This window comes from Phalacrocorax aristotelis, chromosome 4, assembly GCF_949628215.1.
Source record: "Phalacrocorax aristotelis chromosome 4, bGulAri2.1, whole genome shotgun sequence".
NCBI lineage: Eukaryota > Metazoa > Chordata > Aves > Suliformes > Phalacrocoracidae > Phalacrocorax > Phalacrocorax aristotelis.
Window position 1 is genome coordinate 71,295,540 of NC_134279.1, and position 15,492 is coordinate 71,311,031.

A 15,492-nucleotide genomic window follows, 5' to 3' on the forward strand; every position below is an offset into this window, starting at 1 on the left:
TAAGCAAATTGCCAATTTACATGTCTGTCTGCAGTATCTGAAGATGCATCTGTTATGGCTGCTGCTAGAGTAAGGGCACCTTGTACTATATTGGTTTATAAATCCAGAAGTTCCTCAACGTATTCACTATTTAACATTTTAGTCCAGATTCTGCTTTCAGATAAATGGATTTTTGTGGTGTTTGTCACTACCACAAACTTTCACTGGTGCTTAGGTGCTATTCTGTTCCTTCTTCTGTGCTCTCAGATTGGTGAACATCAGCTGCAGCAATTTCAAAGCTTGTGTTGTTAAAACATCATTCATGCTCCCACCTAAAAGGTGTTACATGTTACACCTTCATGCGTTTTTCTGGAGGGTTTGAGCTGCGAAGCTGGGTGGGAAACTGTGTGTCTCATTTGTACAGCAAGGTGGTGTCAGAGGGGGAGAGGGTAGACTTCCATAACGCGTTTCTGTATTTAATTTTATGGGGAGATTTAAGTCTGTCCTGTCTTTAGCATAGGCAGTGGCATATATATATATTTAATTTCAATTTGTTTATTTCTGTCCCTGTGATTCTTGCTGGTCAAGTGTGGTTATGGATACTGTGATTGCAGTGCTTCTGTCAAAATAAGCCATTAACTTGGAAGGAAGTAAGCAAGCTTTCCTTTAAGCTTCAAAGCAAAATAGTACTGAAGAATGGCTTTGTGCAAACCGCGCTTGACTTCTTGGCCTGTTGATGTTGTTTTTGGTTTGGATCCCTTCAGCAGTGGTAGGAGGACAAATTCACAGTTCAGCTGGTAATGAAATATTTCTTAGAATAATCTGTTTTATTTTAAACAGGTGTTGTTCCCGTAAAGTTCGAGAGCTGTGGTGGCAGGGCATCCCACCGAGCGTGAGAGGCAAAGTCTGGAGCTTGGCAATTGGCAACGAGTTAAACATCACTCATGGTGAGGAAGTTGTTTTGTCTACGTTGTCTTGCAAAGAGAAATAGTAAGGGGACAGTCTTCTATTTATTACGGTGTGTCAGAACCGGAGGTGTGGGTGTGAGGAGATGTTACCTAGTAATGCTTTTTCAGTGGTGCTTTGAGGTGTTTTGTTGAAAAATACGGCGTCTTTTCACCCCGTAACTGCTCTAGGACTGCTGCTGTAAATTGTTTCTGATTATTGCTGTCGCTGTGTCTTTCTTTGATGTCAGATGCACATGGTCAGAATTAATGACTAAAGCTTTTTTCTTTTTGTAACAGAATTGTTGCTAATTTTGTAGTGCCTATGTGTATGCATATAGCATACTTCCTTTGACTTAGAGCGAGACGTTAGGTTTGTGAGAGATTAAAAGACCCCTGGGAAAATTTGTACTTTGGTTTATGTGTGCTTGTGAAAACAGAAATAGTGTGCTACTTCAGAGTACAGAAAAACTCAGCTCTGAAAGACTAACATATGTAATTAATCCCAACATGGAAATGTGGTAGACTGCCTGTACTCATGCTGTATTGTGCTGTTTTTCTGTGCTCGGCTTAGTTACTTCGGGTATAGTTCTTACATGGAATTTTCTAGATTTATCCCAATTATCCATTCAGGCTATAATTTTGAACACCTGTGCTCTGCAGGAAAGCTAAACGCTTGAACATAAAATGCAGCTTGTGCCTAGATTGCCTTTCCTTTTCACTTAAGATTAAGGTATAGGTCAGTAGAACAAGTCTTTCAAAGCCATAACCTACTCAGAAATTCAACTACTGTGTTAGAGATACTGTTACTTGTAACGACCTGGGCAGCATTGCTTGTGACGGTGGGTAGTTATTACCTGACAGTGGGCGTGAGCATATACAAATCGTGGACTTGGTTTTCTCTGTTTTTCTTTCTCCAGAACTGTATGATATTTGCCTGGCTCGTGCCAAAGAGAAATGGCGATCACTTAGCACAGGAGGGGCTGAAGTAGAATGCGAAGGTATGCTTTTCATGAAGGATTTATGCTGTGTTACAAAATAAGAGATTTTGTAAAATTGTTCCTTAAAATAAAATCACATACTTTAAACAAAAACATTCAGCTGTAAAGATGCCTCTAGAAAAGGAAAGCTGCTTTTTTGTGGAAGCAAGAAATAGGTATGTTTTTTCTTCTCAATGAAACTACAGTCTCCTATAAAGAAAAACTAACAAATGTGTTTTATAAACTACCTCCAGTTTATAAAGTTCTTTTTTGATGCTAATTTCTGGAAAAATGAGGGAAGTTTGTGGATTATAATTTGAATTGCAACACTAAAATACTTTTCTGAATCTGTAGTTTTGAAGTTGAAACTCAAATTATAGCAGGAAATTGCATTTCAGTCCCTTATTGCAGCTTGGAGCCCATCTCTTGGGTGTGTTTTGGAGAGCAGCGATTTATTTTTGCAGATCAAGTGGTTTGAGGTTTATTAATTGATTGGAAAAGTCTGGTTTTGAGGGAGTATAAAACTGCATGCAGATGCTTGAAATTGTCTTTGGTAAGTAATTATGCTGAGCAGAAAAAGTAGAACATACATACTGGCATTTATCAACGGAGAAATATTTTTGATTGGAAATCCCCTACTTTGTTCTAAAGATTGTCTGCCGCTTAAATGAGATGACATCTAGTACATTTCCAGCTTCCTCTTGCATGTATTTTCTGGAGTATATGCGCATGTGATTGGTGTAAGCGTTGGCTAGTGTCAGCTCTTGTTTTTTGATTGTTTATAAGTAGCAGTAATTCCCAACTATACTTACCAGACCAGAAAAAATACAAATAAAACTTTTTGATATCAGAAAGAAAATGAATACTTGAGAAATTTACTTTGTATGAGATCTGTTTCCGTTATGGAGAGTGTGTTGCAGTGTCCACAATCTTTAACAATACATAAAAAGTAGAGAGACATGGTTTTGGAAGGAGAGCTGCAATCCATCAAACACTTCTGCTTTAGGACTTAGAATCATAGAATCATAGGATCATTAAGGTTGGAAAAGACCCTTAAGACCATCGAGTCCAACCGCCAACCTATCACTGCCAAGTCTACCACTAAACCATATCCTCAAGCACCACGTCTACCCTTCTTTTAAATACCCCCAGGGATGGAGACTCAACCACCTCCCTGGGCAGCCTGTTCCAATGTTAGACAACCCTTTTGGTGAAGAAGTTTTTCCTAATACCCAACCTAAACTTCCCCTGGCACAGGTTGAGGCCATTTCTTCTTGTCCTATCGCTTGTTACTAGGGAGAAGAGACCCACCCCCACCTCGCTACAACCTCCTTTCAGGTAGTTGTAGAGAGCGATAAGGTCTCCCCTCAGCCTGCTCTTCTCCAAGCTAAACAACCCCACCTCCATCAGCTGCTCCTCATAAGACCTGCTCTCCAGACCCTTCACCAGCTTCGTTGCCCTTCTCTGGACACGTTCCAGCACTTCGATGTCCTTCTTGTACTGAGGGGCCCAAAACTGCACACAGTACTCGAGGTGCGGCCTCACCAGTGCTGAGTACAGGGGCACGATCACCTCCCTGCTCCTGCTGGCCACACTATTCCTGATACAAGCCAGGATGCCGTTGGCCTTCTTGGCCACCTGAGCACACTGCTGGCTCATGTTCAGCCGGCTGCCAACCAACACCCCCAGGTCCTTTTCCTCCAGGCAGCTCTCCAGCCACTCCTCCCCAAGCCTGTAGCGTTGCCTGGGGTTGTTGTGACCAAAGGGCAGGACCCAGCACTTGGCCTTGTTGAATCTCGTACTGTTGGCTCCCACCCAACAATCCAGCCTGTCCAGGTCCCTCTATAGGGCCTTCCTGCCCTCCAGCAGAGAGACACTTCCACCCAGCTTGGTGTCATCTGCAAACTTACTGAGGGGGCACTCAATCCACTCAATCAGATCAGTGAAGATACTGAACAGGACTGGCCCCAACACTGAGCCCTGGGAAACACCACTTGTGACTGGCCGCCAACTGGATTTGCCTCCATTCACCACCACTCTCTGGGCTCGGCTGTTCAGCCAGTTTTTAACCCAGCGCAGAGTGCACTTGTCCAAGCTGTGAACAGCCAGCTTCTCCAGGAGAATGCTGTGGGAGACGGTGTCAAAGGCCTTACTAAAGTCCAGGCAGACAATGTCCACAGCCTTCCCCTCATCCACTAAGTGGGTCACCTTATCATAGAAGGAGACCAGGTTAGTGAGGCAGGACCTGCCTTTCATAAACCCATGTTGGCTGAGCCCAGTCCCCTGGTTGTCCCGCATGTGCTGCGTAATGGCATTCAGGATGATCTGCTCCATGACCTTTCCCAGAACCAAGGTCAGGCTGACAGGCCTGTAGTTCCCCAGATCCTCCTTCCAACCCTTCTTGTAGAGGGGCATCACATTTGCTAGTTTCCAGTCATCTGGGACTTCCCTGATTGACCAGGACTGCTGATAAATGATGGAGAGTGGCTGGGCGAGCTCCTCTGCCAGCTCCCTCAGTATCCTTGGTGGATCCCATCCAGCCCCATGGACTTGATAACATCCAGGTGAAGGAGCAGGTTGGTGACTGCCACCTCTTCAACATCTGGGACTTCATTCTGCATACTAGCTCCATCTCCCAGCACAGGGGCCTGACAACCCTGAGGATGACCAGTCTGACTGTTAAAGACTGAGGCAAAGAAAGCATTAAGTACCTCAGCCGCCTTCTCATTTTTTGTGGCAAGGTTACCTTCCACATCCAACAAAGGAGGGAGATTCTCCCTGGCCCTCCTTTTGTCACTGCTGTATTTATGAAAATACTTTTTGTTATCTTTAACGGCGGCGGCCAGTTTAAGTTCCATCTGGGCCTTTGCCTTTCTAATCTTCTCCCTGCATAACCTCACAACATCCTTGTAGTCCTCCTGAGTCACCTGCCCCTTCTTCCAAAGGCAGCAAGCTCTCCTTTTTTTCTTGGGTTCCAGCCAAAGCTCCCGATTCAGCCAAGCCGGTCTTCTCCCCCACCTGCTCGACTTACAGCACATGGGGACAGCCTGCTCCTGCGCCTTTGAGACTTCCTTCTTTAATAACATCCAGCCTTCCTGGCCTCCTTTGCGACTTCTCTCACCCACTACAACCTTTCCACAGAGGCAGCTATTTCAGGAGCCACTGGGAAGCCTTTTTGAGGGCACGGGTCACAAGTTAACAGACCTGTGTCTGTCTAATGATTTGTCAGCAAATTCCAGTAAAGTGCCTGGCCTGCCTTGTCCTGCATCTTTCTTCCCATTGCTTCAAAACATATTGAGGGTCAATGTGCACTGTAGGGTTGCTCTGAGTCAGGACGTCCTTGCTTCTTAGCCTGTGTGCCGAGTTCAGGGAATTGTCCTGTTTATACTTATTCCCTAGCATTTGCATCAAAATAAATGAAATGTGCAAAAACTAACCCTTACTGGGGCTGGGGCAGGGTTAGAGAGCATACATTGATCCATGTAATAAGAGCAGTAACTTTGATTTTTGTAGATGCTGGATTTTCTGCAGCTGACAGAGAAGCAAGCTTGGAGTTAATAAAACTGGACATCTCAAGAACGTTTCCTAATCTCTGTATATTCCAACAGGTAAGCAATGCTAACTTCTGTCTTCTCAGAAACAAATTTTACATATTCTTGCCTGCCAGTTGGTTGAAACAGCCCATTGAGCTCAAATCTGAAGGACATCTTGAGAGGAAAAAATTCCTAAAGATTTTGGAAAACTATAAATAATTTAGAAAAGAGTAACCTCAAGGTACTCTACATTTGGAAAAGGCAAAAAACCAGTCTGTTGGCTAATCATGATGATTCATCTAGCCCAGTTCTGCTGGTTTCTGTGTGATGAAGTGATGCAGGTGAGTGTTTCCAAGTCAGTGAATCAACACTGCTGGGTTGCAAATACATGGTAAGGCGAGAGAGAGAACAGCTCAAGCAAACAAGAGTTGGTGGCCTTTTTATGGCTCCATGCAAGACCAATTTCACTTGTATGTTTTTGGTGTGCTTTAATGACTCATTTAACTAGATGTTTTGTCCTTCTATACACAAATTTCAGCAGCCCCCTAAAATGTTTAGATTGTGATAAGTGAACGTTCTTGGGTGAAAACCTTCCCTTTGGAAATTCACAGCCAGTTACAGTACTTAGTGTAAGATACAGCAGCTGTTAATAGTCAACAGTACGAAATTCTTTTTAGCTGTACATGTCATTCTATGTTTGTTAGGCATATAGTTGTTTTAAGTGTTTTCTTCATGGTTGAATTCTGCTTCTAGACTAATAGACAAGTAGTTCTCGTTAGTATTCTGCTTTCTTGGCACTGTTGTCAAAGTGCTGCTATGCTATAAGGAATCTTCTAGCTTTACATTCTTCTTGTATAAGGATTTAATATGTAATTGATATCTTGGATGAACTGCATGCATTTGTAATAAATGTGATATGGAGGGCTGTTTCATGCTTTTAAAGCCAAAATTATTTTGAAAGGCTTGGGGCTGTTCCAAGCTGCATAAAGAAGTAATGTGCCCTTCATCAGAAGTAATAAATACTGTCTGTAGCACAGGAGGGTTTTTAACATTTGTTACGTACTCAGATGTATTGTCTTGTTTTTGTTTAATTATAGGGTGGTCCTTACCATGACACATTGCACAGTATTTTAGGAGCCTATACTTGTTACAGACCTGATGTAGGCTACGTAAGTGACAAACATTTTTTTGGGGGTGGGGAGGGCGGATTGTGTTCATCAGTTATATGTAGACCAGTATTAAATTATTTTTGTGAATACTTGTGGGGTTTCTGTGTGCTTTCTTCTATTCCAACACATGCTTGAGAAGTGTACATAATGGTTCTGTTGCTAGATTTAATCTTTTTAGCAGGTTAAGTAATTGGCAAACTCAAAAGTACATATTTATAGTGCTTGAAAATTGGAGTCAAAAGAGAAGATGTAGTTAAATTGTTCCTTTGAAGTACATACTGTTCTTAATGGCAGCCTTACTGAGACTATTCTGTTCAGTTGAGTATCTTAGTCCTTTTGATAAGCATTTCTGAGCTTTAGCACTATGAGTTTGTGGAATAATCTTTAAAGCAATGCCCATCAAGGCTATGTGAGCTCCCTCAAAGTGTTTGATGTAGTGATTATGAGAGGACTAAGTAGATTTCAATACTTCATTTAGTCTTTTTTCCCAGAGCAGGGGTCTATATAGGAGCTTATTCTTTATTCAGGAGCAGTTGTTTTAGAGAGCTAAAATGTTCTCTAAACATCAAGAAAATGTAGAAAGATAACATTCCTATTCTGCGTGTGATGCTTGGCAAAAACTGCTGAACATGACTGTCAGGAAACTAGAAAAAGGTCAGACCAGGTGTTGCACTTCATTTGGCATGGAACGTTTTGGTTACGAAGGAGCTTGTTCCTCAGGTTTGCAGGAAGGACTGTCCCACCTTGGTCCGTGTGACTCTGCCATGGCAGCGTTACACCCTCTGAGAGAGCAAGCTTTGCCTAGATTCAGCGTTGATTCCATTGCATACTTTGTAGAATAGTGCAACAACATCATGAGCTTATGGTAAATGAAACATGAGTTTAATCTTAAAATGCAACTTCCTGCTTGTCAAATGAGTCATTGCAGTTGTCTGTGATGGCCAGTGATTGACTGAAAAAGGAAAGAACAGGCGTTGTCTCTGGTGTCCTAGTCCAGCTTCCCACAATTAAAAGTATATATGTCCCATCCCTAGAAGAGGAATTGCTTAGAAACAGCTTATTCATCAAAAAAATATTTATTCTGCATATTTGAAAGTGCTTTCATCCCAGCCTGTCTTAGGAGTTTTACTTAGAGTCTTTGAAAGGAGGAAATATGGGGATCATTAGCGTCCAAGCTCTGAACATTGAATACCACAGGGTCATGTGGGTTAAAAAAATCCTGCCTTTCTGGTCGTGTCGCAAAATTCAGCAGCTCAGTGAGTGCATTAAACACTAGTGATCATGAGGACAAAATGAGGCAGGATTCTTGGAAGAATACAGTTGTTGCTGAATGGTAACACTTCTCCTTTCTTCAGGTACAGGGCATGTCATTCATAGCGGCTGTATTGATCTTGAACTTGGATACTGCAGATGCCTTCATTGCTTTTTCTAACCTTTTAAATAAACCCTGCCAGATGGCGTTTTTCCGTGTGGACCATGGCCTTGTAAGTATGCAAGAAAACTGTAGTCTACATGTTGTAGATATGTTTAGGGTAAGTTTAAAAAAAAAAAAAAATTGATGGGCCCAGGAGCTTCAAAAATAAGCCAGACTTTATTTTAAAGCACAATGCTTGATAAAAAAAAAAAAAAAAACCCAGCACACACATGTGCGCACCCCCTCAAAGAAGTCAAACCAAACAAAAAAACAACCCGCTAACCTTTTTGAACAGGCAGGTGAATGAAATTGTTCAGCTGCTATTTTATGATGCTCGGGGAATAGTTGTGAGAATATTATTGTAGTTGTTTTTCAAATTGAGGACTGTAGTTGAAAGCTGAAAACACCTTAATATTTGAAGAAGTGTCTTGAAGGTGTTTTCTTTTATCCCAAACTAATAGGTTGCTAAAAATAGACTGTTGCAGGGAGAACCAGGTTTCCCATCTCTTGTTGTAGCAGCTGTGTTTGAAAAGGAACCTGGAGGGATCAGATGAACAGACCTCTCCAATTTGCAGTGGGAGCTGGTTGCCTGGTTCTCTCTGGAGTCTCTAAAATTCTTTGTTACCATGTACACTGGGCTGCTTGTGTACCATAGCAAAATAAGACACATCTCCTGAAATGTGTTTTTAATTTACTTTAAAGTTAGTGGGGTTTTGTTCAGGTTTGGTTTTGTTTGTTTGTTTTGGGGTTTTTTTTGGTAAAATATATGGCATTCGGTATTTCTTTCTCACTTATTTATCTTTTAACACTATGAAAATAGGATCTGCTGCTCAAGAGTTCAAATGGGGGAAATAAAGCAAGGGAGTGGATTACATCAACAGCAATCACTTTTGTTGCTTAAACAGTAGGACACTAGGGATACTATCAGTATTTCCTGCTGGAAAAACAGTATGTAATTCCCTGTTGCAGCCCCTGAATCTCATCAGTTGTAAATGCCCATGGGGAGATGTACCACAGTCCAGACAGCATTGCTAGAAGCAGTATCAGTCCATCTCCATTACTGTACTTGGGAAAAGAGGACGTGCTCATGCATTCAGTGTGTAAATATGGTTCTTGTGAATATGATTTTGGAATTAAATTTGCTAGAATAAGGTATTTTTTTTTTAGCTGAAATAGGGTTGATTGGCTTCCTTTTTTTCTGGTATACTCTTGGACAGTGCTGTTTAGTTCTGTTAGCCTGGCTAAATAGAGGCTACATGGTAAATGAATGCTTGCAGAAGAGTAGAGATGGTGATACATGAAAGAATATTAACATACCGTGAAATTAACAAAGCCATGATTCACTCCACAAGAAAAACTTTGTGCCTAATATTTCAAACAGAGTAGTGAGACATAAAGTGAGACAGTTTGGGCTTCCTGTGGTTCATATACCGATCTGCTGTCTACTGTCATCTTTTTGTGTCAGTTTTACAACTTAATAACCAAATGCTGATCTGTCTTAACATATAATAAATTAAAAAGCTAAACCCAGTGTTAATTAGTTGTGGAAATGATAGTAATTTGAGCTGATTTATCTTGATTTCTTTTGTTGGTTACAGTTTTATTAAACTAGAATTTTTTTAATTACTACTAAGTAAATGTCTTGTTGAATGTTGATTTGATAAAGATAAATAACCTGAACTGCTATTGCATTTCTAATAGAGGTGCCTGCATTACTATCAATAGATGTGATTGTAGCAATTATATGTAAAATCCCTCTCTAAAGCACTTTTGAAATGCTTTAGCAGAAAACTCTTACTGTGGTGTTAGCATGTAAACAGGTCATTTTGGAAATAGGACTGTAACCGATAGCTCAGAGATTTTATGAAACTTTTCATGGCTATTTCTGTAGAATACACCCATCTGATTGGCTTTTAATTGTTGCACTCTTACTGACTACCAGGATCAATTTCTTATATTTGCCGCTGCTAATAAAGGTAGTCCACCATCTGTCACTTCATTCAGATGAAACGGGAAGAGTTTCTGTAAGGACATTTGAAAAAAACTCGTAAATAAATCTGTCATCCTTTAAAGGCATTTCAGACAAAAGGCTCCTCTCTTCCCTTTACTGTCATGGTGTTTTGGGGAGCAGTGCGCTGATACAACTTACACTTCAAAGTAATCACAGCCATTCTTTATTGCTTTTCTTGGGATATTGTAATTAAAATTAGTGAATCATTCAAGGACTTTGCTAACTTCCCTGCCGTATCATCTTAATACTAGAGGGAGAAGACCTAAAAACCCTTTTGTTTTTAACTCTTAGTTGGATTGGAAGATTTTGTTTTTCCATGCCCTCCATTACAAAATTTCACCGAAATACTCACATTTTAAAATACTATGAAAGTCTTCATGTTAAAAGGCGTACGGCTCAGGGGTTGTGGTATCAGATGGCAGTTACAGTCTGTTTCTCTTGCGTAGGTGTTATGCCTTGATCTTTGGCTTTTCTGTGTGAACCTCATCTCTCCTCTTTGCACTAGAAATGCTATTATCTCATTTAAAAAATGGTATAAAAGAAGCTTTAGGATTAGAATATGATTTATGATTGGAGCCAACTGGACGCTTCACTCTTGCTGTGGACTGTTAAATTATTTTAGTTCCATATTTCATTTTGTAATCCATTGGGCCTTGGATTCTATTCAGTGTAATATTAAACTACTGTCACAAGCATAAAGCACCATTCTGTTATCGTAATTATTTTCAGAAATCAGCAAATAACTTGTCTCCTGCTGATATTTTTCTTTCCAAAGGAAGCTGGCCAAGACCCAAAACAATAATTTTATTCAGTATGAGAACAGTATACAGGGTGGATCTTAAACTCTGTGTGCTTGCTGATGCTGTCCTTTATGTAAACATTTAGCTCTTTATTGTATCGTGTAATTCATACAATCCTGTTTTTGAAGAGTGTTCATCCAGCGAGAGTTAATACATTTAAGCCTATTAATACAGCTAACAGCTTTTTTCTTCCCATTGTATTTTCCCAGATGTTGACTTACTTCGCCGCATTTGAGGTATTCTTTGAAGAAAATCTGCCAAAGTTATTTGCTCACTTCAAAAAAAATAACTTAACTCCAGACATCTATCTTATTGATTGGTAAGACATTGAAAGTGTAATTAACACGCATACTAGCATACAGTTCCATGTCAGTGTTCATGACAGAAGCTGGAGTGCTCTTACCTGGTTTGGTATTCTTTTAATATAAGGCTTTATCTTCTGTTCAGTACTTGAGTTTGTCAATCTAACTCATTCCCACATACTTCTGTGATGTTTAACATTTGCCTAACCTTTATTATCATACTTTGGTTGAGTTTGAGGCTTATTTTGAAATACAGCTGTATAGCACTGTTTATCTATAATTAGTGCATATTTGGATTGATCTTCTGAGAAAATATGTTGTTTTTCTACTTGATGTGCAGGTGTGTACCAGGGGTCTATATTCTGACAGTATTGGTAGTGTTGCTTTTGAAAGTTATAGTCTGTCCTCTTGAACAGAACAGGAAAAAGAGTATTTAAAACATAGCATTTCTATCCACACAACAAAAAGGTAAAAGTTACAGAAAAGCAAACCTAAGCTTTTGGCAGGATGGCTGTTGCTCCTGGGCAGTACCTCGCTCATGTTAGGTAGTCCCAGATCCTGTTTAGAGGATCCCAGTATGGGTTGCTTAAACCTGATCTTGACACAGTCCAACTGGATAGCTAAAGGGCATTAGCATGTTTTTAATTAATGTGGCTATTCCACTTTGCAGCCAGACAATTGCAATCTTTTTATTTGGTGAAACTGCCTTCCTTTCTAGTTCTGGTGTAATTAGAACCTTTTTTCCTTAGAGACGACAAAAGGCAAGGATCTTACTTGCACTCCTGCCAAATTTCAATGTGGAATAAGGCACTCCAAACGGAGCATTTGCATTGTGCCTATCAGGCTTTGGTTTGGGGCAACTGAAATGTCTCTTCTTACCAAGGCTCTGTTGTCAGTTTCAGGATGATAGGAAATCTTTTTTGTGAAAAATTGATTTGCCCTTAAATTGTTAATAACTTCTCCTGTTCTCAGATATCTGAGGGACCTCTGGAGGTCATCTAGTCTAGACCCACTGCTCGAAGCAGGGTCAACTAAAGCAGGTTGCTCTGGAACTTGTCCAGTTGGTTATTGAATATTTCCAGGGATGGAGACTCCATGACCTCTCCAGGCAACCTCTTCCAGCATTCCACCACTCTCTCACAGTGAATAAGTTTTTTATTTTCTTATGTTTAAATGGAATTTCCTGTATTTCAATTTGTGCCCATTGGCTTTTTTTCCATTCACTGGATACAACTGAGAAGAGTCTGGCTTTGCCTTCTTTACACCCTCCTATCAATATTTTTACACATTTAGGACTGAGCCATCTTTTCTCGCAGCTAAGCAGTCCCAGCTTTTTCAGCCTCTCAGATACTCCAAGCCTTTAATCGTATTCGTGGCAAGCTGGACTTGCTCCAGTATATCCATGTCTGTCTCATACTGGGAAGCCCAGAGCTGGCTGACCACTGCTGAGTGGAGAGAAGGGATGACCTGCCTTGGCCTGCTGGCAGCACTGTTCCTAATGCAGCTCAGGAGTTTGTGGACATTCTTTGCTGCAGAGAAATGTTGCTGACTTATATTCAGCTTGCTGTCCACCAGGACCTCCATGTCATCTTCTGCAAAGCTGCTTTGCAGCCTGTTGGCTTCCCACATGTGTTGGTGCCGAGGCTTGTTTCCTTCCCAGGTGCTGGACTTGGCATTTCCCCTTTTGCACTTCATGAGACTTACATTGGCTCATTTCTCCAGTGTCTCAAGGTCCCTATGGAATGGTGTATCGACCACTCCTCCCAGTTTTGTATCACCTGCAAACTTGCTGAGGGTACAGTCTGACACATCATCTACGTCCTTAATGAAGACAGTTAGAAGTATTGGATGAGTATCAAACTCTGGAGTACTCTACCAGCGGGAGAAATACCACCAGAAGGAGTTTTATGAGTGAAGGCTGAGAATATTAAACTGAACTAGGTCTATGCACAGAGCAGGAAGATGCTAGAAAAAATATTGGAATACAATAGAATGGGAAGGAAGAGGGCAGAGTCTGGTATGTTCAATGATAAGAGGAAAGATGTTGAAATTATATTGCCTCAGACAACGTTGTGAAAAGCCTGTGTGTGGAGGAAGCAACTGAATTAAAGGGATATCAGAATAGCAAAACTGTAAACGTGTTGTAGAATAACTGGATAGACAACACTAAAATCACCAGGTTATCTTTTTAATGCATTATTAGTTTAATATGATGCTGTCATAAATAAGTTTTTTTGTTTGTTTTTTTTTTTTACACGTAGGAGAGACTAAACCCTGTCTTCATGGTGCAGGCTTGTTAATATCACTTTGTTTTCTAAGTTTGAGCTTTACATCGTAAAGAAGAAATCCTGAGGAACAACACCAGAAACTGGGGATTTAGAAAAAGACTGTTTTGATGAAAGGTTGAGGATTTACATTCCCCATAGCAATTAGGCTTTGATAAACTACTCTTTATTGTATTTTCTGGAGTAAAGATTTATGTGATCAGTTGTTCTTCCCCATCCCTAGAGAGTCACAACACTATGATCTTGCACAGGAATGTAGGCTAGTTGAGGTAGTCCTGCCCAATCCTATATTAAACTTTTTTCACACTTGTCTTGAGCTAGACAGCTTGTCCCACTCTGTCTTTAATTTTGTTAGACAGTGGAGTTGGTATTTAACTGTGTAATATTTAGGTATAATATTTAAATATGTATGTGTGCATGTGTGGATAAGTATGTGTATACATATATATGTACTTTCTGCTTTAAAATACTTTGGTCCTGTAGGAAGCAGATTTAGTTTAGGTTTTAGGTTTTTGTTTTGTTTTGTTTTTAAAACGTCCACTGAAAACTTAGTGAATTGGACTTCATGTGTATTGTCCTTCCATTACTTCCAGGAAGTAATATAGAAAAGATGTAAGGAAAAATGAGGTGGGTCTGTGTTGTCACAAGTAAGTATTAAAGCTAAGGACTTTGGAAAATGTTGTTTATAAGGTTGCCTGCGGCTCATGGCTGACAGTGAATTTGCTGTAGTACAGATACCACTCCATTAAAACCAGAACTGTTTCCGGGAAGATAAGAATGTGTGTTTAAAGTCAGGGAAGAATATGGTACAGTGTCGCTCTGAACAGACAGATCTTTTGGTTGTAGGTAAAAATCTCTGTGAAACAGCCTTGCTCTAACAACATTATGTTTATTTAAATGCGCACTTGTTCTGAGCTCCAAAGGGATGCCTGCTGCTATTCCGGTGGCTGGCATGGTTACTGTGCAGGCATGTGTGCAGTAAATCTCAGTTGGGGCCAGCTCTGGGAGGGCTCCAGTAGCCATTGCTGCACAGACCAGTTGCTGGGAAACCCTCCTGCTCCTGCTGCAATTACAGTGGAATCAACTGGTCTCCTTTTTGCTGCTTCCTGTAACCAGTGCCGTGGGGAACAGCAGTAAAATTGGTACACTTAAATAATTTTTGAGGCAGTACGTTCCAAGAAAAAGAAGTGCTGTGTGTGTAGATGGGCCCAGCTATGCAGGTGATGCGATGCTGCTTCGGGTTTTCTTGGGGCTGGTAAAGGATTGGGGGGGGGGAGGCCCCCTGCCATTTCAGTTCCACCGCTGCCTTCTGTGATGGAAAGACGCCAAGGACTTAAGAATTTAATTAAAAGGTACAGTGGCGTGATTATGAGCGGATACCTGCCAGAAGTAAGGCATCTCTTTTAAAAAGGACCCATGTGTTCCAAGCCTGAATGCCAACTGATAAATCTCACAGTAAGAATTAAAAAGCTGGACAGCATTTTGCTTTTTCTGAAGAATATAAAAGGAATCAAGTGTGAGAGGGGTGTAAAGAGCAATGTACAGTCTAGCTCACAGAGAATAGAGGGGAATAGTGTATATGAATAGCCTGGTCTTGGCCTCTCAGCTCTGTCAGCTGATGTACTGCAGGCTCTGGTGAGCAGAGCAGAATGTGGATTTGCAAAGGACACATGCTGTCTATTTATGGCCTGCTGCTGCTGTACAAACACCTCTTTATCCCTACTCAGAAAAATTATTTTGGCAATAATTATAGCCAAAGGCTTTGTTTGTACTGATGGATTGATCGGTGGTTCTTTAGTATTACATTGACTGTGATTGTGCACCGTGAACACTAACTTTCTATTGACACCATTTGCTTGTTATGATAAAGGTCTGAGCCACTTTGTGTGGATGCTTGCAGTGGGCACTTCCAGTGAAGTATTTATAAGCTTGTGATGTGTTACATTAAGAAAAACGTAGTCCATGTCATGCCATGTCAACTCCATCCCCCCACCTCCCATGAAAATGAAGCTTAGGGTAATGCTTTAAATGCATGTCTCCTTTTCAAATAAAAATGGACTGTCATTCTGTCCAAA

At 40.7% G+C, this 15,492-nt stretch overlaps 1 protein-coding gene across 5 annotated transcripts in view; it reads left to right on the forward strand.

Annotated features, from left to right (window-relative positions):
* TBC1D14 (TBC1 domain family member 14) overlaps window positions 1-15,492 on the forward strand; it is a 73,394-nt gene that overhangs the window by 46,896 nt on the left and 11,006 nt on the right. For all 5 annotated transcript variants that reach the window (XM_075091927.1, XM_075091926.1, XM_075091929.1 and 2 more), the window contains 6 exons: window positions 820-926; window positions 1,844-1,924; window positions 5,417-5,511; window positions 6,534-6,605; window positions 7,961-8,089; window positions 11,040-11,149. In XM_075091927.1, the coding sequence (XP_074948028.1) occupies window positions 820-926; window positions 1,844-1,924; window positions 5,417-5,511; window positions 6,534-6,605; window positions 7,961-8,089; window positions 11,040-11,149 (594 nt within the window). The remainder of the gene's footprint in view (window positions 1-819; window positions 927-1,843; window positions 1,925-5,416; window positions 5,512-6,533; window positions 6,606-7,960; window positions 8,090-11,039; window positions 11,150-15,492) is intronic.